This window comes from Curcuma longa, chromosome 2, assembly GCF_044706935.1.
Source record: "Curcuma longa cultivar G26 ecotype Majalengka, Jawa Barat chromosome 2, ITB_CL_G26_1.1, whole genome shotgun sequence".
Classification (NCBI taxonomy): Eukaryota; Viridiplantae; Streptophyta; class Magnoliopsida; order Zingiberales; family Zingiberaceae; genus Curcuma; species Curcuma longa.
The window spans coordinates 5,653,935-5,679,903 of record NC_133862.1 but is presented as its reverse complement, the minus strand read 5'-3'; the positions used below and the strand labels follow the sequence as shown (position 1 = coordinate 5,679,903).

General features: G+C 34.6%; 1 protein-coding gene across 4 annotated transcripts; it reads right to left on the bottom strand.

Moving 5' to 3' along the window:
• Nucleotides 1-5,151: 5,151 nt before the first annotated feature.
• LOC141821275 (iron-sulfur protein required for NADH dehydrogenase, mitochondrial) lies at nucleotides 5,152-25,870 on the bottom strand. Of its 4 annotated transcripts, XM_074708682.1 has the most exons (10): nucleotides 25,593-25,870; nucleotides 25,365-25,488; nucleotides 23,428-23,503; nucleotides 23,221-23,338; nucleotides 17,771-17,893; nucleotides 15,555-15,652; nucleotides 14,722-14,848; nucleotides 13,283-13,368; nucleotides 12,887-13,012; nucleotides 5,154-5,818 (listed from the first exon to the last, which is right to left on the bottom strand). In XM_074708682.1, the coding sequence occupies exons 3-10, from the start codon at nucleotides 23,485-23,487 to the stop codon at nucleotides 5,648-5,650; spliced, it is 909 nt and encodes a 302-aa protein (XP_074564783.1). In that variant the 5' UTR covers nucleotides 23,488-23,503; nucleotides 25,365-25,488; nucleotides 25,593-25,870; the 3' UTR covers nucleotides 5,154-5,647. The 4 variants fall into 4 exon arrangements, with proteins under 4 accessions (XP_074564785.1, XP_074564783.1, XP_074564782.1 ...); XM_074708684.1 differs by lacking the exon at nucleotides 25,365-25,488 and having other exon boundaries at nucleotides 5,152-5,818; nucleotides 13,289-13,368; XM_074708681.1 differs by lacking the exon at nucleotides 25,365-25,488.
• Between the last annotated feature and the right edge of the window lie 99 nt (nucleotides 25,871-25,969).

Here is a 25,969-nt window from a genome sequence, read left to right as displayed (position 1 = left end):
AAACATTGAGAGTTAGGGAATGAACATGAATTAGGGACTTCACCTAGCATGGATGTGAAACCGAAATCCTAAACTTATCCATCTCATCCATAAACCCCAAGTCAATCTCTCTTCCTCTGTCACACAACATCAATCCTCAACTCAACCATTTCCTTCTGAGTCTAGATAACTATTACAGTGACATTACTATAGCTAATACACAGTCCCTGTGGATCGATATCTTTTTATTACTTGACGACACCCGTATACTTGCGGGAGCCTATCACCCACAAGTTATTTGGAAATTTAATATTAAGAAGCATTGAATTAATCATATCCATATAAATATTTTTCCTTTCTGCCAAACCATTTTATTGAGGAGTAAACGGTGTTGACATTTGGTGAATAATACCATGCTCTTCACAGAAGACATCAAACTCATTCAAAAGATATTCACCACCTCTATCACTTCGAACTATTTTGATTTTTTAATCATTTTTAATCTCAACTTCAGCTTGAAAAATTTAAACTTTTCTAATGATTCATCTTTTGTTTTAATCAAATATACATAGGTGTATATAGAACAATCGTCAATGAAAGTGATAAAGTATTTTTTCTCCATTAGTCAAAACACCATTTTACTCATAAATATTAGTATGAATGATATCTAATATTTGTGTATTTTGTTCGACTTTTGAAAATTACTTCTTAGTCATTTTGCTTATATGTAAATTTTACACTTATCATATTTTGTATCTTTACAATTAACCAAATATAATCATGTTTAGACATATATTTAAAGATATAAAATTATATGTGTTAAACGAGCATGCAAAACATTAAAGGAGTTAACAAGATAAACAGAATTCATATCTTTATTATCATTAACATTTAGTTTATACATACCTTCACATAAATAACTTTTTCACATAAGACTAGTAGATATAAGATTTTTTTTCTAATGTCAGGAACACGGTAGATATTTTTCGAAGTCATTTTTTTCTCGGAGAAAAATTCAATATGCACTATTCCTTTTTCAGCAACCACCACTACATTATAATTCCCTATGAGAACAGTTTGTTCTTGCTTTTCAATTTGATATGAGGAGAATAATTTCTTATTGTTGCAAACATGAATGGTAGCACTAGAATCAAGCAACCAATCATTAGACTTTGTTGTGGTTATATTAGTTTCGATTATTATGTCAATTTCCATTTCTGAGACCATTGCACAGATTTCTTCATGTTGTTTTTTTAACAACATTAGCATTATTGACATTGATTTCTTTCTTGTACTTATAGTCATTTTTATGATTGCCTTTCTTGTCACAATTGAAATATTTACCAAGAAATTTTTTTTAATCATCCAAACTTCTTGAAGTTTCTGTCATTATTGACCTTAAAGTTCTTTTTAAACTTGCTTGCTTCAACAACATTAACTTTAGAGGATTCATTGCTATTGCTCTTGGGATTGCGAGACATAGTCTCCTCTTTAACCCTCAAATGTTTTTGCAAGTCTACCCAGGTTAAATCATCTCTACTATATAAAAGTTTCTTTCTATAACACTTTGGAGTAATTTAACAATAATTGTATTCACTTGAAATGATTTAGAAATGCCCACTTTTAATTCACAAAGCTTGGTAACAATGAGTTATAGTTCATGTATTTGATCAAGAACAGACTTAGTATCAATCATGACAAAATTCAAGATACTTCAAGATAAGGAATTTGTCCGTACCTTCTTTTTTGATTTTGTATTTGTATTCAAGTGCATTCCATATCTCTATTGGAGATTCAATTGAGTTGTAGAGAGTCTATCAGAGAAAGTGTTGAGAATGTGACCATGACATATCACCATGTTTTCTTCATGCTTCTTGTGCAGCCTTGACTATATCAAAATCATCATCCTTTGGTTCTAAAAATGACTCCAACTTTGAATCAAGAATATATGCAACCTTGAGAATAGTAAGTAGGAAGAATAATTTTCCTTTCCAGTGGATAAAATTGGTGTCATCGAATCGATCGAGTTGAACATTTGGATTGAGAAAAGATGTCATATTCTTTTCGATTTCCATTGCAGAAATAAAACCTTGAAGATTGAAGGACTAAATTTGTGGCATATCAAAATGCTTAGGTTGAGGCATATCGAACTACTTTCCTTTAAGGTTTTATTTGCCCTCACTATTTAATTTGTTAATGAATTTTATCATTGCAAATTACCCCTAAGATACAACAACCATTTCAACTTAATATCTAGCAAAAATATTGAGTTATCAAAAGCATACCTTAAATCTCTTAGGAGTCTGAATATTTATAAAGAGATTGATGTCTTTTCATGAATCAATGTGTCTTTTTATCAAATGATGCAACCATCATACCTTTTAAGAGATACATGGGTGTAACAATTCAACAAAGAAACACCTTTTCAACTAAGAGTGCATGGGTGTAACAATTCAAATGAAATAGTACAATAGAAAGACGTATTAATGCAACTCACATATATTGCAATATCTTACTATAGATGTATATCAACCATTCCATCAATTCAATCTTAATAAATAAACACATATCACACCAAATATAATACAATTCCTAGGACCACAAAAAGAAGAAAAAAAACATTTGGCATGAATTGTAAACAGGAAGTCATCATGTGTCATTCTCACTCGTATAGCCAACCAAGAGGCAAGCCATCAGCCATTTGAAATTAATAGCGTAATCAATCAATCAATTAATTAGTATTCAATCCCATTAGTTTATCCAGAAGGACGTGACTCACTCCTTTTGTCCCATTACTTTATTAAATTACTTTCTAATTTTCCCATCCCGAGGATTGAGGATGGGATCTCCATTGCTCATCATTACATCATTAAAAAATAAAATATGTTTCTAAAATATACAAAAAAAATTTAAAATATTTCTCAGCATCGATCGCATCGCATGTTAAATTAAAAGGATATTTTTGAAAAGACATCACATTTTTTATCTCAAAATATCTTTTTTATCTTTATCTTTGATATTATTATTATTATAACATATTAAATCAAAATTACTTCTAATAATAATTTAAAATTTTTGTTATAATAATTTTGACAAAAACTACCTATTGAATAAAAAAAGATAATTTATGAACATATATTGCTCTTTAAATATTGTTTTTATTTTTGCCCCATGCAAATTTAACTTAAAATAACATAAAAATCACACGAGAAAAAATAATAATAAAACTTTTCTTCTCTTCGAGGCAAGCCATGTGAGCGTGTTCCCTCTAAAAATATGGATAATTTGAGGGCTCAAAAAAAAAAAAAGTTCATTGAAAATGTAGAATAAGTTAATGCTTCGTTTCATTGTTTAGTGCAACGTGACATAGAATTTGAACTAAATTATAGTAAGTACGTGATTCAATCCATTAGGATGAGATCGCGTATCGAATAATTATGATCGAACGTGAAGAAATTTATTTAATTAAGAAGATTTTTCACGATGAGTGATATTTAAAGAAATTCAATAATTCCGATCCTTCTTTGTCAACTTTCTTCATCTCAATTTTAAGAAGCAATCAATTCTTTTTTATGAGACCAAGTGAAAAGAAAATCAAAAGGACATCTTTAATCATCCACATGAATTTTTTTCTAAAAAATAATTAAAATAACATCTTACTCATCATAATTAATTTGATATTAAAAAAACTTTTTCTATTCAACAATCTTAGATCAGTGTTATTATAATTAATTTTGAAGATAAGATAATTTTTCTCTTGATTCACTTATCAAAAAATTTTGAAACACAGCTAAAGTCAACTTTAGAATATTCATTTCATTTGAATTTGAATTCTAATTTCTTTTATTGCTTCTTAAGTGTTTTACTACTGTATCACAATCGTAAGGGTACCTTAGAACACTCTTTGAAACAACTGTCAAAAATTATTTTAAAATGGTATAATTTTATAATATAATTTTAATTAAAATTATTTCAAAGTGGAGTAATTTTTATTAAAGCTGCTCAAGATAAAGTATAAAAGAGACATTTTAGGTATTAAATTGCTAAGTAGAGTACCAGTTTGATAATTAAAAAAACACAAATATGAATCATCTAACAGAGATTAATTAATTATAAACTGAAAGCTAAAAGAAAAGGTTCGTGGAGTGAATGGCTGCAGGCAGGTTGGTAGATAAGCTAACAAGTGGACTCAGAATTCCAAACAACCCTTCCTTATCTTTTCCCCAAAAAATAATAATAATAAAAAGTTTAAAACAATTATTAGAAAATGAGCACTGATTGATGGTGAGCAAATCTTTTGACAAAGATGTATGCCATGTAGTGTAACTCTCTAGCTAGCACTGGAAGCAGATTGGACAAAAAAATGTTCCGTATTCTTCTTTGTTTAATTTTCAAAGATAAAATAAATCTCGTGTTCGGTGAGGCCTCGTAGTTGCTTGTGGCGGAGGCAATCGTCCATGCACACCACTTTTTTCCTCCTCGACAGGGTGGATTGCTAATTAGTCAGTAATAATTTATCGACTAACACAATATTCCTCCGTGTTTAATTATTTCCAGGATTTCGTTTAATGGCTGAGTCGAGTCGTCCGTCCCTTCCCTTCTACTTAAATATCGTCACGCGTAGATAGAAACCTGCTTCAGAAAAGAGAGATTCTGAAATCTCATCACGGATCATAAATGGATGTTTTGTCGACCCATAATTTTACATGCATTTTAAATTGAGAACTTTTTTTCTATGTTAATCCGTCACTCCAACAGGGCATTGACTGAAATGAAATTGAGAACTTTGTCCTCTGATTACATAACTAACTCAACTATACCCAGAGACAAATTAAGAACTTCCGATACAATGCAGAAGGAATTCTATCTAATAAATATGAAATTTTAGAAATTTATTGTTATTATTTTAGGTTGTGGTTAGTGGCGATCAAAGTCGAGTACGATTTGAGAAAATATAGAGGCACTAATTGGACAATGGTCGCCTAAGGAATGTTATTAGTTGCTGTGGTAGCCAGTCCACATGAACAAATGTATCTATTTGCTTTGGCAACATGCAAAGAAGAAAAATTCAAATCATGTGTGAGCTATGAGTTTAAAATATCATGTGGCTTTGTGGGGGTGGCAAGACGTAATAGAAGATTAAAACACCAAATAATATGTTCATCACTCAGTAAATTAACTAAATATTTACGATTCAAATCTCAACTATAATGCCAATGGACGAACTAAGGAGGAAGGCGGCCCATCTCCAAGATTAATTGAACTCAAAGCCCAAATGTCTGAATTATATAAAAAAAAACATTATTTAAAGTCACAATCAACTATCCAATAAAGCACTACTTAGTTGACTGATGGCTTGGGCAATAAAGTGTAAAACAAAGCCAACTGGATGATGAGGATTTTAAGATAAGAAGATCATTTGATGAGGATTTTAAGGCAAATGGTATCAAATCATAGAGAGATCATACACCCAAAATGCAGACTGTTGGATCTCCGTGACCAAGCAAAGAGTAAGGCTCCTAACCCTCAACTCTTATTCAGATCATTCACTTGATGGTCCACCTTCTAGCATGATATTCCTATGATCTTTAGATACTAGGCCACCTCCAAGAAATCTTCTCCCTCCAAATATATTTGGATTGGAATTCAGAACTCGAAGCTCCATTTATCACAACAAGATCTGCGGGCCTAGTTGCCTTTCCACTGCCAACTCTTGCAGTCGTTTGGTCATTTTTGCAGCCACATCAGTGTAAGCTTTGGCAGCTTCAGAATGTGGTGCGGCAAGAACTATGGGTAAGCCATCATCAGAGCTGCTTCTTATATCTTGCACCAGTGGTATCTAAAAGAGAGTTTGAGTCTCTCATCACTATGAAAGCAGATCTAGCTAGAAGAGTAACAGATAACAAATTGCTTAAAATAATAAAATAGCTAAATAAAGAGCATTTAAGTTCAAAAATATAGCGTTGACTTTACCTTCAACGTCACAAGTTGCATTGTCTAAAGTGGAAACCATAGATCAGAAAATTAAACAAAATATGACTTATACAGTTTAATATTTTAGAAGAAAAAACAATGGTCTTGCAGCAAATATTGTACTTGGACCAATTTATTATTTACATCGGGACTAATAATGATGATACGAGAGATGAATAAAGTGAGAAAGGAGATTTATAGACTGATACTAGACTACATCAAGAGGTATATCGGCACAGGCAGTAAGTATTGCCTTGTATCAGACAATAATGCAAACAAGCCACCCAAACTTAGATGGTCATTTATTGGTCCATCATCCGACTTGTAAAGAGCAATCCTATAGGGTTGTACATATCAATATCTCAAACAATGACACTAACTACTCAGCTCTCACACTCAATAAACCCACTTATCTCTCTCCAGTTAATCCTTTCTCCCATTTAAGTGTAGCACCCATCTCCTCTTCTTTATACACCAAAGAATACTTTTCCATCTTGTTTTATTCTTCTCATCTCCTTCTCTTTCCTCGTCAATTTCCTACTACGCTCCCCCACCTCCATTTTTGCTCATTCCAATAAGCTCTCCTCTCTTCCTCCCTGCATCCTCCTTCCTTTTCTCTCCCACAATCTGCTCCACTCCACCTACCCTCCGCCCTTACACTCCATAAATGACTGTTTTCTCCCTCTTTATTCTCTCTCCTATTTCAGCCCTCATCTCTACTTCCCACTTTCTTTTCTCCCTCCTCTCTCCTATAGACTGTCGTTTTGGGCTGCTACAACATCAACCATGAGTTGGAGGAAGAAGAGCTGGCAGAAGAAAGATGATAGAAAGCATTAATAGGGTGAGAACAATGGATTCTGTGAAAAAGGAGGCACAGAGGAAGAGTCCTTGCCAAAAGGGAAGAAGGCTTGCCAAAAGGATATATATATATATATATATATATATATATATGAAAGAAAAATGAACAAAGGATATATATATATAATCTTGTTTAAAATATAGAATATTAAATAATGGAAATATTTGTTGATTTCAGAATACAGATGAATTAAGTATTAAACGATGTGAGCCCTCCATCTTTAACCACAAATCCCCTTTTATACAAATGTACTTGAATGAACAACTTATGTAAGATGGTATGTCTGATAGAAGAAAAAGTCAGACGTATTAAATATGTGATTAACCATATTAAGTTTAGTGGCTCCTCCTGAGTAGAAATTTCGATTTATCCATAATTCTGATAGAAGAAAAAATCAGACATGTATTAAAAATGTAATTAACGGTATAATTTTTTGTGGCTCCCCTCAGTAATAAACTTGGATATAGTCAATGATTCTAGACTCATGTACTGTGATAAAAAAATGTTATCTACATTGCTAACAATTTAATCTTAATGAGGAAATAAAATATATTGAACTTGATTGTCATTTCATTGGAGTTATTGCAATGAACAAGAACAATGTCAAACATTAGTTCTAAATGAAATTGTGCAACGGACTTTTGTCCAAAGGCTTCAAGAAGTTAAATATCACAACTTAACATGCTTATGCTGATAATCTTCGAAGCCAACATAGAAGCTCTTGGAGACTCATTCATATGAGGATACAAAGATGGAATGTGCATAATTAGTGCAAGTGATTCATTACCATATAAGTTAGTGGAATCACCATGACCTTCCAAAATTCATAGCAGAGTACACTAAAAACTAAGTTAATAAAACCGAAAAGGGAAAGAATAATAATGAAAGAATAAAGTAGGTGCTATCAACTCCACTTGTACACAAGCCAAGACACTGTCAAGGAGCAATCATAGCCATTAGGTTCCTAGTAATCACAGACCTAATCTCTAAACCTTAATCTTGGTTATAGCACTCACTGCCAGTCACAACTCTATTAGCATCAATTGCAACCACGTTTATCAACTAATTGTCTGTTTCCTATGAAGGAATGTGGATAGAAATAAGTTGAAGGAAAAATACCTTAACAGCATTTTTCTATTCGTTATCTTCAGAAAAAATATAGGGATGGAAAGGGGAAACTAGAAAACTATTTTCCTAAGTTTTCTCAATTGTGCTTTTGTTCAATTTGAGTTGAAAGTCATTGTTCATATGCAATCGAATTCCCATCCAACATTAAAAAATTCATGTTTGTTTTTTTAGCACTTTACTGAACCACGTTGACAAACTTCCGGAATACCCAAATCATGTAGGTAAGTTTCAAAATTACCAAATCACATATTTAATTCCTATTTTACCCCTCCGCATTCGCTGGTCAAATTTTTTAATTGATTGCTATAGTATTTTAATCGATTAAAAACCTTCTGTGATCATGAACAGTAATCCTAATTGATTGCTACAGTAGTTTAATCGATTTAAAAAACTTCTAGACAAACCTGATGCTACGATGATCCATGTAAAAAAAAAAAATTGTTGCTCTTAATATGGTATATCATAATGATATTTGAGGGCATAGATATATATTCAAGAGCACGACATGAGCACATACGACCTAGTTCCATGTCAATCCAAGTTCTCTAGGCCCATCAGTCACTTTTGGATAAAATCGGCTGATAAATCTTCGTCATTCAAAAAATCAAAAATTTAATATCTTCAGAAAGTTGGGAGTCCAAGCAACACATTTATGGTATCGGTCAGTGATTATCATCGCCGTGGAAATTATAACGAGCTTCCGATATCATTTCTCATGCCCGATCCATGTAAACAAATCATTGCTCTCAATATGGTGTATCACAATGACATTTGAGAGCATAAATATATTTAGGAGCATTGTATATCCGTGTAAAAAAAATTATTGCTGTTAATATGGTATATCACAATGATGTTTGAGGGCATAGATATATTCAAGAGCACAGCATGAGCACATACGACCAGATTCCATGTCAATCCAAGCTCTTTAGGTCCATCAGTCACTTTTGGATAAAATCGAATAACGGACCTTCGTCATTCAATAAAAAACAAAAATTTGATATCTTCAGAAAGTTGGGAGTCCAAGCAACACATTTATGATATTGGTCAGTGATTATCATCGTCATGAAAATTATAACGAGCTTCCGACATCATTTCTCATGCCTGATCCATGTAAAAAAATCATTGCTCTCAATATGGTGTATCACAATGACATTTGAAAGCATAGATATATTCAGGAGCACTGCATATCCATGTAAATATGGTATATCACAATGATGTTTGAGGGCATATGATTCCAATCTGGTTCCATGTCAATCCAAGCTCTTTAAGCCATCAATCACTTTTGGACAAAATCGACTGATGGACCTTTGCCATTCAAAAAATCAAAAATTTGATATCTTCAGAAAATTGAGTCCAAGCAACACATTTACGAGTGTCGATCAGTGATTATCATCACCTTAGAAATTATAACGAGCTTCCAAAATCATTTCTCATGCCCAATCTGTATAAAAAAATCGTTGCTCTCAATACGATGTATCACAATGACATTTGAGAGCATAGATATATTCAGGAGCACTATATCGACCAGTAATTATCATGGCTATAGAAATTATAACAAACTTCCGACATCATTTCTCATTCCTGATCCGTATAAAAAAATCGCTACTCTTGCTCTCAATATGGTGTATCACAATGACATTTGAGAGTATAGATATATTCAGGAGCACTGCATAAACACATAAGGCCTGATTTCATGTCAATCCGAGCTCTCTAAGTCCATCAGTCACTTTTGGACGAAACTGACTGATAGACCTTTGCCATTCAAAAAAATCAAAGATGTGTTGCTTGGACTCCCAACTTTCTAAAGATATCAAATTTTAAATTTTTTCAATGGCAAAAAGGTCCATCATCCGATTTTATCTAAAAGTGGTTGATGGGCCTAAAGAGCTCAGATTAACATGGAACCAGATCGTATGTGCTCGTGTCGTGCTCTTGAATATCTCTATATCCTCAAACATCATTGCAATATACAATATTAAGAGTGGTAATTTTTTTTACAGAGATTGGACATGAGAAATGATATCGAAAGCTTGTTATAATCTCCACAGCAATGATAATCACTGACCGACACTATAAATGTGTTGCTTGGACTCACATTTTTGAAGATATCAAATTTTTTTTTTTTTAATACCGAAAGTCCATCAACCCATTTCGTCCAAAAGTGGTTAATGGGCTTAGAGAGCTTGGATTGGCATGGGGTCAAGTCCTATATGCTCATGTCGTGCTCCTGAATATATCTATACACTCAAACATCATTGTCATACACCATATTAAGAGCAACGATTTTTTTTACATAGATCGAGCATGGGAAATTATGCAGAAACTCGTTATAATTTCCATGACAATAATAATCATTGACCGACACTGTAAATGTGTTACTTGAACTCTCACATTTCTGAAGATATCAATTTTTTGATTTTTTGAATGGCGAAGGTCCAACAACCAATTTCATCCAAAAGTAGTTAATGAACCTAGAGAGCTCGGATTGACATAGAACCAGGTCCTATGTACTCGTGTCATGCTTCTGAATATATCTATATGCCCTCAAACATCATTGTGATATACCATATTGAGAGCAGCAATTTTTTTACACGGATCAGGCATGAAAAATGATATCGAAAGCTCGTTATAATTTCCACGGTGATGATAATTACTGATCAACACCATAAATGTGTTTCTTGGACTCTCACATTTCTGAAGATATCAAAATTTCAAATTTTTTTTAATGGCGAAGGTCCTTCAACCGGTTTCGTCCAAAAGTGACTAATGAACCTAGAGAGCTCGAATTGACATAAAACTAGGTCTTATGTGCTCATGTAGTGCTCTTGAATATATCTATGTCCTCGAACATCATTGTGATACACCATATTGAGAGCACTGATTTTTTTATACGAATCAAGCATGAGAAATGATGTCAAAAGCTCGTTATACTTTTCACAGCGATAATAATCACTAACGGACACCATAAATGTGTTGCTTAGACTCCCAACTTTCTTGAAGATACCAACTTTCTGAATATATCAAATTTCTGATTTTTTGAATGGCGAAATTCCATCAGTCGGTTTTGTCCAAAAGTGGCTAATGGACTTAAAGAGTTCGGATTGACATAGAACTAGGTTCTATGTGCGCGTGCCATGCTCCTGAATATATCTATGTCCTCAAACATCATTGCGATACACCGTATTGAGAACAACAATTTTTTCACACGAATTGAGCATTGTAACAAATGGTTTTCTCCGGAACTTTTTTTAATCGATTAAAATACTGTAGCAATTGATTAGGATTACTGTTCATTACCACAGAAGATTTTTAATCGATTAAAACACTATAACAATCGATTAAAAATTTGATGAACATATGTGAAGGGGGCAATATGGGAATTAGATACGTGATTTGGTAATTTAACTTACCTACATGATTTGATATTCCGGAAGTTTGTCAATGTGATTCAGTAAATTGTCCTCGTTTTTTTTCAAATCTAGATTTATATATTTTTATTTTATTTTTTTAACAAATAAGCTTTAAAATTTTAAGTTTTTCCACCCTCTAGTTTTCCCTCTAACGACACAATGAAGCAAAAAACTCTAATTCTTTCCTTCCCTACAAAGAATACAAACCTAGGAAAACATTTTCTAATCTTTTTCTATTATACCAACTCTTTTTAAGAAGAAAGGGAGGATCACAACAAGAGAGGGAAGGTAATATTCCAACTGTAGTTGACCTTAAAAGGCATTCACCAGAATCAGACAAGATGTGTTATGATTCAAATGAAGTCAATAATAGAGTTAGCATAAAGCTAGGGGAGGAGGCAATGACAATCGTGCAATTCGTAATAAAGGCAAGAAATATAGATTACTAACTAAACTAAAGCTCGAGCAAGCAAAGTTATAAAGTAGCGAAACAGGGTGTTGTATGCATAGTAAAGATGAATACAACATTGTGACGAAAGGCTATTCCAAGGAGTCAACTAAAGAGATTTTCACCCAAACCTATACACACCACTATCAAAAGATCATACAACCCATCATCAACACTATAATGAAAGGGTAATCAAGAGAAAGGGTCAACTAAAGGGATTTTCACCCAACCCTGTTGACGCCACTATAATGAAAGAGTATTCAAGGAAAAGGTCAACTAAAGGATTTTCACCTTTTGAGTATGACTATAAGCCACCCAACAAAAGTTTAGAGTTGAATTCCACGCAACTGAGCTAATATTACCTTATATAATCAACCACATTAAAAAAATAATCCTTTATATGCCTAACCTTATCTAATTCCTATTGTAAGTTTCAAATTCATCATCATTGTGTTGGTAACACCAAGAAGGTAATTAAGGTGTTGCTTATTTTATGTTTGGCAGATAAGCTATCATTCCACTTCAACTTCAAATGACACCAACAAAACCTACTAGTTGGAGATGGACAGCATTCCATATAGCTAGTAAAACAAGGAGCTCCTATAAGAAAGAATGATACATCGGTGAGCCAACATTTATTTTTTCTGTTTTATTTTCATAAGCAGACTTAGTGGTTGGTTTCAAATTGAGTCTATAGCATTTAAATGTCTTTTACTAGATTTTATTTTTGTGTAACGTGATGTTGAATCAAAATCAAATTACTGTTTAGAGTTTCTCCCACCCACCCACTCCCCCTCCTCTTCCTCATCTCAATGGCTATTAGGATCATGAAATACATTGGGAAACACCAAACTGATTTTGCAGTCAGCATACCTAACTATCATGTGACAATGAAGTATGGAATACTGTACAGGCTGGTACAAAGGCCAATATCAGAAGATTTAGCTTTTAAATTATGCAACAAGATCTTTCATTAGTTGTGGAAACTCAAGTTTAATGACATGCATCAATTCACCTCACCAGTTGGCAACAGTTAGCTTGCAATCTAAATTACATATGTAACAAATAATGGAATTTAAACAGATTTACCTCTCCCAGATATTTCATGTCCAACTCCTTAGCTGTTCTTTGGGTACCACCATTTCCAAAGATATAAGACCTTTCACCACAATGCGGACACTTGAAGCAGCTCATGTTCTCAACTAGTCCCAGAATCTACAAAACAAGAGAGAAAAATGACTATGTAGTACAATAATGTAATGAGGATTACACAAAGATCAAAGGGAACTGTCATATAATAGCCTTGTATTTTGTGCATTGAAATATTAGAAAGGCATGACACTAAATTCAAACACTGTAAAAAGAAAAAACTAGTCATGTTCATATAGCTTGTACACTGTCTTTTCCCAGGGTCATTAAGTACACTTAATATGTACCTTTTGAATGTTTAGAACAACATATTGATGAGTTTAGAGACTAACATACAGGAACCTCAACTTTCCGGAACATGTTTGCGCCTCTACGAGCATCAATTAATGCAATATCTTGGGGAGTTGAGATAATCAAAGCACCTGATGAAACAAGGAACATACAGATTAAAAATAAAAATGCTCAAATGTCATCATCATATATTTTGCATGATAAGTGGCAAAATTAAGTTCCTAAAATTTTTAGTGCAATAGTGAATGACATGTAAAAAACAAAGAAAATGATGGTGGTTGACAAAAAGAACAAGTTGTAGTCAATTACTCAATTATATAATAAGGAAAAATATATACACCTCTATTACAGTACAATAGCCTGAAAGACAACCATGCAAATCCCAAATTAGATTCATGCTACCCTATTGAAACAAACCCCATAATGATCAAAGCATTTCAACAACACCATGGATCCATTTGATGTAGAACACACCAAGTATTTAAAGTTACATGGAAATTCTCACTTTCAACTCTGATGGAGTTTATGCCTGGAAGGAGGAATAGAAATAAAAACAAAGACAATAAAAGGAGAAACAACTTCTATTTACTTAAAAGTAAATGAGAAGGAGGTTTTTGCTTAACTTTTTTCATTTACTATCTGCCAAAATGGGACAGAAATGAAAGTTGCCTCCGATATTTCTGAAATGGTTTGTGATCAACTTATTTTATATCTACCCAAAGGGGATAAAATGAAAGTTCACCTCAAAAACTCCTCAAATCATTCAGTGTTTGCGTTCAACTTCATTTTGTGCCCATCCAAATGGGACAGAAATGAAAATTACCTCACAAACTTCTCAAAAACTGAACTTTTTATTGTGTTAGATACTTAGATTTAAACTTCCCCTTGAGTAAACACACCAAGAAGGAAATGGTTTCTCAATTTCTTTCTATTATTTTTTACTCAAATCCAAATCATTTCCTTTCTCTCCTCCAAATATACAAGGCATAATCGATTTATGTAAACTAATGACATCTTTGAACAAGCCCATCTCATAGTAATCTTTTTTCACTCATTTTATCTATCACAGTATGTCTAATAGATGTTATGCGGCTACATAACTATATGCAATGCTACACTCAACTAAAAGATGGATTGATGAATCCAACCTCTAGCACGAACATATTGAAGTAATGCAGATAAAATGAGGGTGTGATTAGGAATTTCATGAAAAGAACAATGGTATAATTTTTAGAAAGAAAATGCCCTACAAAGCATCTCTATTCATGTAACTTCTTTTTTTACCAATGAATATTCATAGTTTTACAGCATCGAAATCTTAGAAACAATTGATTATATACAGTAGAATAGATTGTAAAGTAGGGGAGTGTTTGTTTGAATTCTGCCAGCGTCACTAATACAACCCAGTAATATAAAACAAGAGTGTCATTTTCAAAAGACCAATACATAAGCTCTTTAAGATGTCAAGCATTCAATTTAGGTACCGGACAATTGCAGTCTTTGGGAAATAGACAGCTGAGCATCTCCTGTTCCTGGAGGCATGTCAACAATGAGGAGATCAAGATCTCCCCAAGCAACACCTCTGGTCATTTTCTCAAGTGCACTCATTACCTAGAGTTAGATTTAGCATGTTAGAGAAAAGAAGTCTTAACACAAGGAAAGGGGTAAATGAGGAAAGTACAGAAATGAAATGGGAAGACTTTCACATATTCATCAATCCTTTCCATTTTAAGTCACTTAACCAAAAAAACAGAAAGAGAAAGACACAAATCACGTAAGGTCATTGAAAAAAACAAAAGAAACCATTATATACCAAGAAAAGGTATAATGAGGAATTGAACATTTTCCAAAAATAAACCTATCCATAATAGAATTTTCAACAAACAAGCTTGTATCAGAGTAGTGTCATATTAGTGTATATGTAATTAGAGAAAAAGGTGTGGGAGAGATAAGACTGTTGCATTTGATTCAGTCAACTATCTTATATTCAATTAGAACATCAACCTTGATTACACAGAGCAACAGTGATGGAAAATAATCAACTTTGATTTACCCAATCAATTATTGATTAAACAAATCAACAGATTCAAATCGTGAAGAATTAACCAAGTGAGTAAATTCGAGAGCAAAAAAGATTTTGGTAGCTAAGTGATAGCTATTAATATAGTAGTTAGATTTTCTTTATGTTGTTCCACCGTGGACTTAATAATTCTTGTATGAGAACATATGGCCCATATAGTTCAAAGGTCTGCCAACTACCATAGGGACATAGAAAACACAGTAGGGCACAAAAAAGCTGTCAGATAGAAGAACAAACCATAGGACCTCTCCAAACAATTGGGGCATCTTTTTCAACAAGAAAACCAATGGACATGCACCGGACTTTATGATTCTCAATAGGGATCATTTTCATATCTGCAAAAACATGTTTAATTGCTGAAAGAGATAATAAATAAAGTACTGGAAGATTTGCAAGGTACATGAAAGAGGTATAGATTAGACGACTGATAGTAAATGGTTCTGCAGAAATGCATTCATTGAGCTACTGTTGGATTATCATGTTTATTAAATGGCTTGGTGCCATCAGAGGAATACATATGCCCAAAGAGCTCAGGAACAGATAAAAAGTAGGCACATGGATGCAATGTGAATGAGAAAGGGTATCCAATAGACTGTTGATACATGGACAACATCTCACAATAGTTAAACAATTTAGGTGTCTATCATGTATATTGAATATTGATTGCACGTGCATCAAATTCCAATTGCAAGTGTTCCACTTTGTGATTTCTTTAAATACTAATATAATGCCACTCGCTGGGCTCAAATCAGCACTTGCAGGACCCAGTTTCTCAAGTAAGTTGAACGTGTTATCCAGTAAATTAAATTATTTTCAAATTGTATTTTTGGGTTATCAGACCAACATCTTATCAGCATTTGCACCAGCATAGCTCACCACTACGATAGTAGTCTTCAAAGTATTGCATTTTCACAGGAATCTTCCCATGCTATGGGGTTCTGTGAAAAACAAATTACTAGACCCTGTTTTGGCAACTGAAAATTTTCTAATTTCAGTTACTTTGTGGTTTTCAGAAAATAAAATAAGTTAATTAAAAATTAAAATCTTTTATGTTGAATTAAGTGAACTGCAAATATGTATCCATTGTTCCCAAAAGCTTAAACCTCTAGGCACAATTTTGTTACACGTATATGTTAGATTTTAAAATAAAAGTGTGTATTTACAAAAATTCAATCATGCATCAGCAGATAAAAACTAAAGATGAGACATCATCTATACTAAAATCTATGTTAGACTCAGATATGAGTATCTAACATATATATGGATGTAGACATCAGACACATGATTTTTCATTTTTCCAAAATGAGGACATGGAGAAGTAGCAAAAAAATGTCCGAATCTTCAACATAGATAAACATTTTGATAGGTCAAGATTATGATATTGTTATTTCATGATTTCAATTTTAGCTATTTAAGGATTAAATGTTTTTATTTAGTCAAATCAGGGCTGGATCCAAGTTATTAGGGGGCAGATTTTTTACTAATTGGACTCACCTTTGGTCTAAATACAGCGGTGGATCCCCAAAATGTAGAATTAGGCTTGGATAGGTTGAAACTTGAATGGAGTTCAATTTGAACTCTTAACTGCCACAGAACCAAGAGTTTTTCAGCTGAATCAAACATGAACCTCAATCGCTCATTTTTTTCCAAATCATGAAATCCACTCCCCTTCAACCTTTCCACCTCTCTGTATTGCCCACAAGCCAACCTCCTCTGAGTCATGCCGAGCAGGAGATCTCTAGAGCCTCCCCTCTTGAATCCCAGAGTTCAAGGAATAACAAGAGTGGAACTTCTCCCTACTAGACATGGCAACATAAGTCTCCTCCACTTCATCCTCTCTTTTCAACCGCCTACTCTTCTTAGTCTTCCAATTTTTTCCCCACTATCGGTTCTTCTTTTGCTAAATCCATCTGCGAAAATCATCTGCTTCAAATTCATTTTTATATTTGTGCTCATGTCATGTCATCTCGAGACAGGTGCAAGAGGGGGTTTTGCTAGGTCCAAGTATCATAGCATACAATCTATATTTGCCTTGTATCCAAAACAAGAAAAAAAATGGTCACTTAAGGTGTATTAAACCAAAGGACCCTGCACAACACAAGCAATCATGACCAATGTCTTTACAAAATGACTTTTTCACATCCAACCTATAAATCAATACCAGCTATGACAATATATTGGTAAGTAAACAAATAACTACATAGGACAAGATTCATTTCAAAGAAAATAGAAATTTCAGGATTTTTTTAAAGTATCTAAGTGCAACGGTAAAGTTGTCGTGTGACCTTGTGGTCACGAATTCGAATCACGAAAACAATCTTTTGCAATGCAGGATAAAGCTACGTGTAATAAATCCAATGTGATCAGACCCTTCTCTGAAACTCCACATTGGTGAGAGCTTCATACACCGGGCTGCCCTTTAAGCTATCACAGGTATATAAAAAGAATAGCACCTGTTCTCACTTCTGGTTTTACTTGGAGATTCATCATTGTAGGGATGGATGGCCCATATATGTCAGCATCTAATAGACCAACCTTGAGCTGAAACGCATTGGCAAGTACAACCGCCAAGTTAACTGTAAAAGTGAAAATCAGGGATAGTTCTATACTATTCCTAAGAATGAATATCTAAACAACACTGACATTAAATATATATGTTATTACAAGCATGAAATTTATAAAACAAATGAGCACACAGTGCACATAGATAGTTTGAAACATGCCTATCTAAATTGTCTTCAGTTCAAAAAGATAGTGAAAATAACATTACCAAGAGGCATGACTTCAACCAATGTAGTCAAGAATTCCGGTAAAAGCAACTTTAGCAAAAGAAACTCCTTGTGCTCTAGGATTATGGTGATCACAATTTATGGGAATAAATAGTATTAAGTGAGAGAAATGGGAGGAATAGCATTCCATTAGATTGGCATACTAACACTCTTAAGCTAGACTCAAGGCTGGGGTACTTTTTGACTTCTTTGCAAGAAGTTGGATCATAGAATCTTTTCTAGAAAATAAAAGTAGGTAATCTTAGTGGCCGACTTGTGCAGTGGCTTATTTAAATCAGTTCCTTTGAAGTCTCATAATAGCTCAAGTTCTTTCATTTGAGTTTTATGTGTTATTTGTTGGCATTATATTTTCGAATTAGAAAGTAAAATTTGTGTCAAGGTTTTAAAAGGCATATGCATGTGGTATAAGTTTGACCCAACACATAGCACATATGCTGCAAGCGGTGGCATATCGAAATGGTATTCAGAAAGGTAATCATACTGATAAATATGGCAAACATATATCCACAAAAAAGTACAGAAATAAATCCATTCAGTTCATAATTTCAAAAAAAAAATGTTATACGAAGAACACAATGCATTATTTATAATGTCTATAGATTTTAACACCCCATAGGCCATGTCTTTAAAGAAGCCACCCTTCTTCTGTGAAACCATGCTTTAAATGAATGGCCAATAGAAAAGCTGCCTACATCAAACCAGACATTGTGTGTAATATGTGCACAAGATACCTGATAAGTGGCTTTGGGACAGGATAATTTAGGGTTATATTGCATTGTTTTGATCATTTTCTATATCATAAATTGGATTTCTAGTCTATTTCATGAACTTGGATTTATTTGAGGTCTTCATCTTATTTCTTATTAATTTGAGGTAATTAATGGTGATTAATTTATGGTATTTGATTTTGCAGAAAATTAGGATGAAGATAATAATTTTTGGATAATCGCAATCAAGCCCAATTGCAAAGATTTGGAATCAAGGCCAAGAAAATCAATTCAAAAAGCCCAATTTGAAAAAGTTTAAAAAAAAAAAAAACTCCCGATCTGGTTCAAATCTAGTTCAAGTAGGTTTAAAAAGGTCTGGTTCAAGTCTGGGTTTATAAGCCTGATTACAGTTCAAGCAGAAAGGGGGGCTCGGCCGATTCTAGGTTTTTTTCCCGAATCGCGACATTGTAGCTTCTCTCGCACGATCTTCTTCCTAGTTGAGCTCCCTTTCGTTGCCATCTCCTTCTCCGTTCTCCTTCCCGATCGGCACAGAGCATCGGCGACAATCGCTAAGGTCGACGAGCACCGACGACCCACAGGAGTCCTCGCCAGAGTGGTCCAGCTCCGGCGACAGCTTCTTTATCGTCGTCGGTCACGGATCGGTCGCCGTGGTTGGTTCAGCTCCGACAATTGGTGGCCGACGGTATTCCGCCCAGTAGGGGCGCCCTCTGACAGTGATCCAGCTCCGGAGCTCTTCCCTATCCCTCCGCATCCACCAGAGCTCTGAGCAGAGGCTGACTTCGCCGACATGGTTGGCGAACACGGAGGAGGTTTTATTCAGTCTCCGACCATCCTTCATCCACTGGAGAAGCAAGGTAAGGGTTTTCATTCCTTCGTTCTAACTTTCTGTTCGTGGACAGCAAGGGTTAGGGCAGAGGAAGGCATCCGATTTCAGCTTCTCCAATCAAATCCCGCCGGAGTTGTCCAGCTCCGGCGAGGTTCTTCGTTCCTGTTGGCGCAAATCAACCGAAGCCTCTGTGTGCATCTGTTCTTAGTCGATTCGGGAGAAACAACCATTCCACCCTATTCTCTAAATTGTTATTGATACGAATCTGTTCTTTTGGTTTTAATTGTTTGTCAAAACCCCCATTGTTTGATTTTCTGATTTGTCGTGTTTGAGTAGATTTGATCTGTGAAGATGGAAATGGATAATGATATGAACATGTTATTGATTAGGATGGTTTAAAAGAGGTTCACAGATTGTTGGTTGAGTTATAAATGAATCTGTTCTTGTGCAATTGTGGTAATGGAACATGTTGGTTTATTGTTGTTGGTAATGGAACTTGATAGATTTGTTTATTGTTGTTGAATGGAACATAGTGTGATGTTAGCTTTGTTGTTTGATGTTTGCAATGGATAATGGTATAAACTTGTTCTTGATGTCATTATGTTCTTGGATTGAAATTGATGGTAACCAAGCATGTTTGGTTGTTGAATGTGTTTGTAATTGAACCATGTGATTTGTTGTTTGATGTATAGGTAATGGAAATGCTATGGTGATTTGATGATGTTCTTGTTTAGAATGTTGGAAATGGAATGTGTTTTGTTGTTTAGAAAGTGAATTGAACATCTTTTCTTGTATGTACTTTGAAAAATTGTTGGAAATGAACTAGTTCATGTTAAGGTTGTGTAAATGAATGGATGTTGTGGTTGTTGATAAGGAACGTGTTTGTTGTTTGTTTTGAAATTGATAGGAATGGAATTGAATTGTAGAAATTGCATGTGGATTTGATTTAAGAAAATTGGATGTTTAGATAACTTAGATTAGTTGTAAATGCTTAGTTAAATAAATTGTAAATTTGTGAAAGTGTTGTACTTTAATGTAATTGTACTAACTCTTTGGACTTAATTGTAATTATGTGACTTGGGATGAGATTGTTATTTTGGGTGTTGTTTGAATAAATTTGTGATTAAGATGTATGATAGGTATTAATTTATGAATTATGTTTAATTAATATTTATTTGTTAAGTGTAGAATTTAATTGCTAATAATGGGATTTTGTGAATACTTAGGAGTGAATAAGGTCAGCAATAAAAATCTCGTGTCATGTTGTCTATTACAACTTCCTATCATTGATTCCACGAAAGAGACGATCCAGACCTCTACTATGCTACTTAAGTGACAATTAGAGATTGTGGTTAATTTATAAATTGTAATTTTGAATGGTGTGCGTGACAAATAAAATATCAAATAAAAATATCGACAAAAAAACACCAACATCAATACCTTGTATGAATTAGTCATGTTGAATCTGTCAGCATCAACAACACCGAAGAAGTTTGTTGGGGTAACAAAGGAGGCAGAGGAAAAAGATAACTGTATGGCGCAAACCGAGTTGATGCCAGCAATGGCAATCTGGATGCAACTCACATAGTCGAACCAGAGAGATTGGCTTAGCACATGTATGAACAGAAGACATCTCGTTACTGGCACCAGCAGGAGCATTAGTAGAGTTGGTGGTGGAGGAGAGTGAGGGACAAGAAGAAGCAATTGAGGCTTCCGCCGAAGTTATTTGTTAAGTTATTCATGCTAGCACCAGTATCTACTCTGAGAGTGTCTACCATGACACTTGTGAGAGCTTGGAAGAGAAACAGGAATGGGATTAGGCATAGGAGGAAGCTCAAATCTTTGCTTCATTACATTGAAACAGTTGCCAAGTAGAGACTGAAGGTTTGTAAACAATTGGTCGACTTCAAGAGAACATGAAGGTTTGTATAAAATTGGACAACTTCAAGAGACTGTTGAGGTGTGTATACAATTTATCTACTTCAAGCACACAGTTCTCATCATATTGGAGTTGATTGACTAAGAAATGTGGTTTTCATACTGCTTTCTAAGCTGAAGGCAATTAATACTCAACCTTTTTCACCTGCATCCTTCGAAGAAATGTTTGATTTCCTTAGAAGAAATATTCTTCACCTGATTGCTTTGCGCTAATAATTCCCAAATCTTCTCACCTCTACATGTTTTTCTGTTCTCCACAACTCCTGCTCTCACCAAACAGAAGTATGGCATAATTTGTCTGCTCCACAGCTCCTGCTGACACCAAATAGAATGTGATTTATGTTTGCTACAATGATTTTTCTCCACCTCCATCTACTCTGTCTTCTCCATCTCCACCTACTTACTTTGCTTCACATGACATGTACATTTCTTCACCTCTACATGTACATCTTTTTCCCGGCTACAGTAAAAACAGCAATTTTTTCTAGTTTCATTTTTTAATTGGATTTTAGTTGATATTTATCAGTCAAGCACTGGCTTGTGGTCCCAGGTGCAATTCATCATCAATGTTCGCCATCCCCGGATCTTCATTGTAGTGTTCATCAAAGGAGGTACATCAGGCAGCCATATCTTGCATTTCTACTTTTAAATTGTCTTCATTCCCTATGGTCGTGAGCATGGCCAAATCTTCCTGCTCAGAAAATCTTCCTTCACCCAGCAGATGCAAGACAACATACACCCTCCAATGTAGCAGTCACAACTAGACTGTTAACTGACATTGTCCTAACCCCTCTAAAGGTTTCCACTTGCATGATTCTGCAACTTGTTTCTTTTACTGAGATCAGAGATGATCTTGAAATTTGAAGTAAGAGTTTTAAAAATAACTCAGCTTTATCCCTACCTCAGTTACCATACTGGATTCTGATGATCCATTCATGGATCATGGTTGGTGTTTGCACATCATCAACTACCTCAATTGCGAAATGGACTAGTCACCGAGTGCACACATAAGCTTTATTGTGCAACAATGAAATCACTTTTCTGCATTCTAGCTTATATATATTGACACTCCATAATATTATCACATTCATTGTCAAGCAAAGCTGGGCAACATGAATCTTACTCCTTCCATTTTGCTCTTCCCTTATGCTGCACAGAGATGCTCACCGCCTCACCCTACTCCAAGTACCCTTTAATTCAAAAAGAAGAAAGCTATCAAGATTAATGATGGTAGAGTCGATAGTGCAAAGGAGTGTCAGAGGCAGTAAGAAAGAACCAGGGAAAGAACTCAAAGCCGTCACCAGACCATGCCTTCAACATTATGTTGTTACAACGAGCTAAATATATCATCAGAGATAAGAATCATAGCCTTAGAGGGGTTAGAACTTAACTGACAAAGTTATTCTGAATTCTTGCACTAAATTCTTAGCAAGAAGCAAAACCACCTGCAACCTCCTAATGAAAAGATGAACTTTGTCCTCAAATACAAAAGACACTCAGTACCTTAGTTTAACAAGAATATAGCATTAAGAACTATGTAGTTCTTGTTCCTAAACTGCTAAACTGATTCTAATCAAGCCCAAGAAAAAAGAGTTAAATCTGGTGAAGTGAAAGAACTAGACCTGCAGTGGTGGACTTCCCAACTCCGCCCTTGCCTGAAGCAACAGCAACTATATCCTTAATTCCATCAATTGACCCTTTAGTTGCATTTGTGCTGTATGGTTTGAAGCCACTCCAACACTAGTTCAGAAAGCAAAACACAAAAAAGGAAATTAGGAATAAAGAATAGTTCTACTTAGCTTTCATGATCAAAGATTGGGAACACCAACCATGAGTCTCAGCCAGCATTTTGCAGAAGTCAATCTGTTCATCCCACTTGAGATAGTCATTCACTTCTTCAAAAAGCTAATTGAATACAAACATTTAAAGAATGTATGTTAGATTTCTTTTTCTCTTTCTTTTTATTTATTTTATTGTCCTTTGTTTTTAAAAAAAAATCTTAATTGAAGCCTCTAAATTCTCTTGGAAATAATTTCCAATTTTTCCAAATCTGAGAGAAGAATGGTTACACAAATCAAAAATTATTTTATAATTACACCTAAAAGATAGCTTAAATATTAGAAAACTACCAAATCATTTACAAAAAGATAAACAAATAAAATACCATAATTTTTAAATATTTTTCAAATTCCATCTCAGATATGATCTTTAAATTGGAGGTAAAGCATGGAAGTCAGAAGACTGAGTAGAAATATGAAACAAATACAGACAACACAATGTTTCTATTTTCAGTTTGCAATCTACAAATAGGTTAGCACGATCTAGTCACAAACTCACATGTTTAAACTTTCTATTCTTGTCCTCCACCATATATACAATTTATAACCTCACTTCAAAATTTTATTTACTCATACTTCACATAGAAATTCAACACCTAGAGCTATTAACCAATTTTTTGGTTGAATAGTAGGTAGATCTAACCAAGCCCTATGACACATGTTGTTTTGACCCATCCAGATCAACATATAATTAAACAGTACAATAAGAATGAAAAATCCAAACACAACCTGTCTTATGGTGCATTCATAATCAACATGCTAGTCAAATGAAATCATACCAATTATTATGCCCTGAAAACAACCATTATGTGGTATAGTTAATAGTTTTACCATTCCTCGTTGTGTTCAAGTCATGTTATGTTTTGATCATTATTCTTCCAAAAATCATTTCTACATTAGGCAAAACCTAGGTTCTCATTACTCTTATTACGCTACTTAACCAATTCATTATGATAACCTTTACAAAAAGTTCATACCGCATATAAATAAGCATCCACATAGATTGCAATCAAAATTCAACTTGAAAAAATAAAGCAATGTAAAGATCAAGTAGCATGGGACAAGAGTCCTGTAAATTATCTCTGAAAAATATGCCCTACTCAAAATTATAATTGAATGTATGACTCCCCGTAATAGCTATATCGATAAGGTAAAGAATAAATTGATCAACTAACATACTCCCATGTGTTCTCTTTAATCATGTGTTCCTCCTTTTTCAATCTTTAGAGAGTCATCTTAAATCCCTTTCCAAAACAGGACCATATCTTATAATATTATAATTAAATAATATCAAATTATTAGTCATGCACAATGGATGTTGTATGAGGAAATTAACAATAAGCATCGACCCTAAAGATCCTCAAATCTGGCACAGGTTGGATTCCACAGAACACCGCTAAAACACCTCCAAAATCCAATCTGCAAGATTAAGGATCATCACTAAAACCAAGACACGATTTGACACTAAAAAACCAAAGATAATGGCAGCAAGAAATTACCTCAATCTCAAATTACAGCAATAAAAAGTTAGATTGACTCCCAAGATCACCCTAGCTCACGGCTAATATAATAGAATGTAATCCAAAAGTTGTCCTAAAATCAAAACATGGACAACCATACTTAACGGACACTCTTACACAAGGAAAGGAGAAGAGATCCATCACGAGACACTCACCTAGAGGAGATAGAATTCTCACCGTGAAACGATGGGCTGCTGGAATATCCTTTCACCTGCTACCCCAAATTGAGAAGGACTACCACAACACCAAAACAATGAAAAAAAAAAAATCCTCGCCTTATACTCTCCCAGGAAGCAAACTGCAGAGACGGGATGCAGGATACTCTCACAATCGAGGACTGCCAAGACCCAATCCAATAGTTCAGTAAGGAAAACGAAATAAATCTGGGAAGAAACATCAACGACTTGCCTTGGAAGCAATTACTGCCTTGTATGTTCACATGACTTAGGACATTTTGAATCAGTTTTCAGCAGAGTAGCGTTGTGTTTAGAGATTGGGAAGGTGGTTTATCAGCAACTTTGAGAACTAAGATCTAAGCGTGGACAAAGAAACAACGCACAAAAAGATAGCACTATCTATCAGAGAAGTAACCTGAACTTAGCACTGTGATTGGATGGAGGAGAAACAAACTCGTACCTACGTGAGACGGTGAGATATGAGAGATGCCGGAGGTGGTGGTCCGACGGCTTGCGCCGTGTCAGGCGACGAGGTGGCCTTCGATCTGCAATGGGATGGAGAAGAGAAACCTCCTGTCTGCGTGAGACGGTGAGAGACGAGAGATGCCGAGGTGGTAGTCCGGAAGATGGCTTGCGTCGCGTGAGGTGCCGAGCAGCCGAGGCGGCGATCGGTCGGGAATGAGATGGAGAAGAAAAACCTGCGCGTGCGTGAGAGAGACGAAAGGTCCACCGTGCTAGGGTAAGGGTAAGTTGGAAATTAACAAACCCCGCGATTGCCCATTTTTCTTCTGAGGTTTGCTCTGCGTTTTTTCCCGTTTAACCGTAGAGATCTCTTCT

Bases quoted from the DNA above. Each gene is read 5' to 3' on its own strand.
- LOC141821275 (XM_074708682.1), bottom strand. From the start codon at position 23,487: ATGACTATCTCAAGTGGGATGAACAGATTGACTTCTGCAAAATGCTGG. The intron at 15,653-17,770 runs GTGCTATTCTTT...ATGTTTTTGCAG, and splicing joins AAAACCAGAAGTGAGAACAG to ATATGAAAATGATCCCTATT. The intron at 13,013-13,282 runs GTATGTTAGTCT...CTTGTTTTGTAG, and splicing joins TCCGGAAAGTTGAGGTTCCT to ATTCTGGGACTAGTTGAGAA.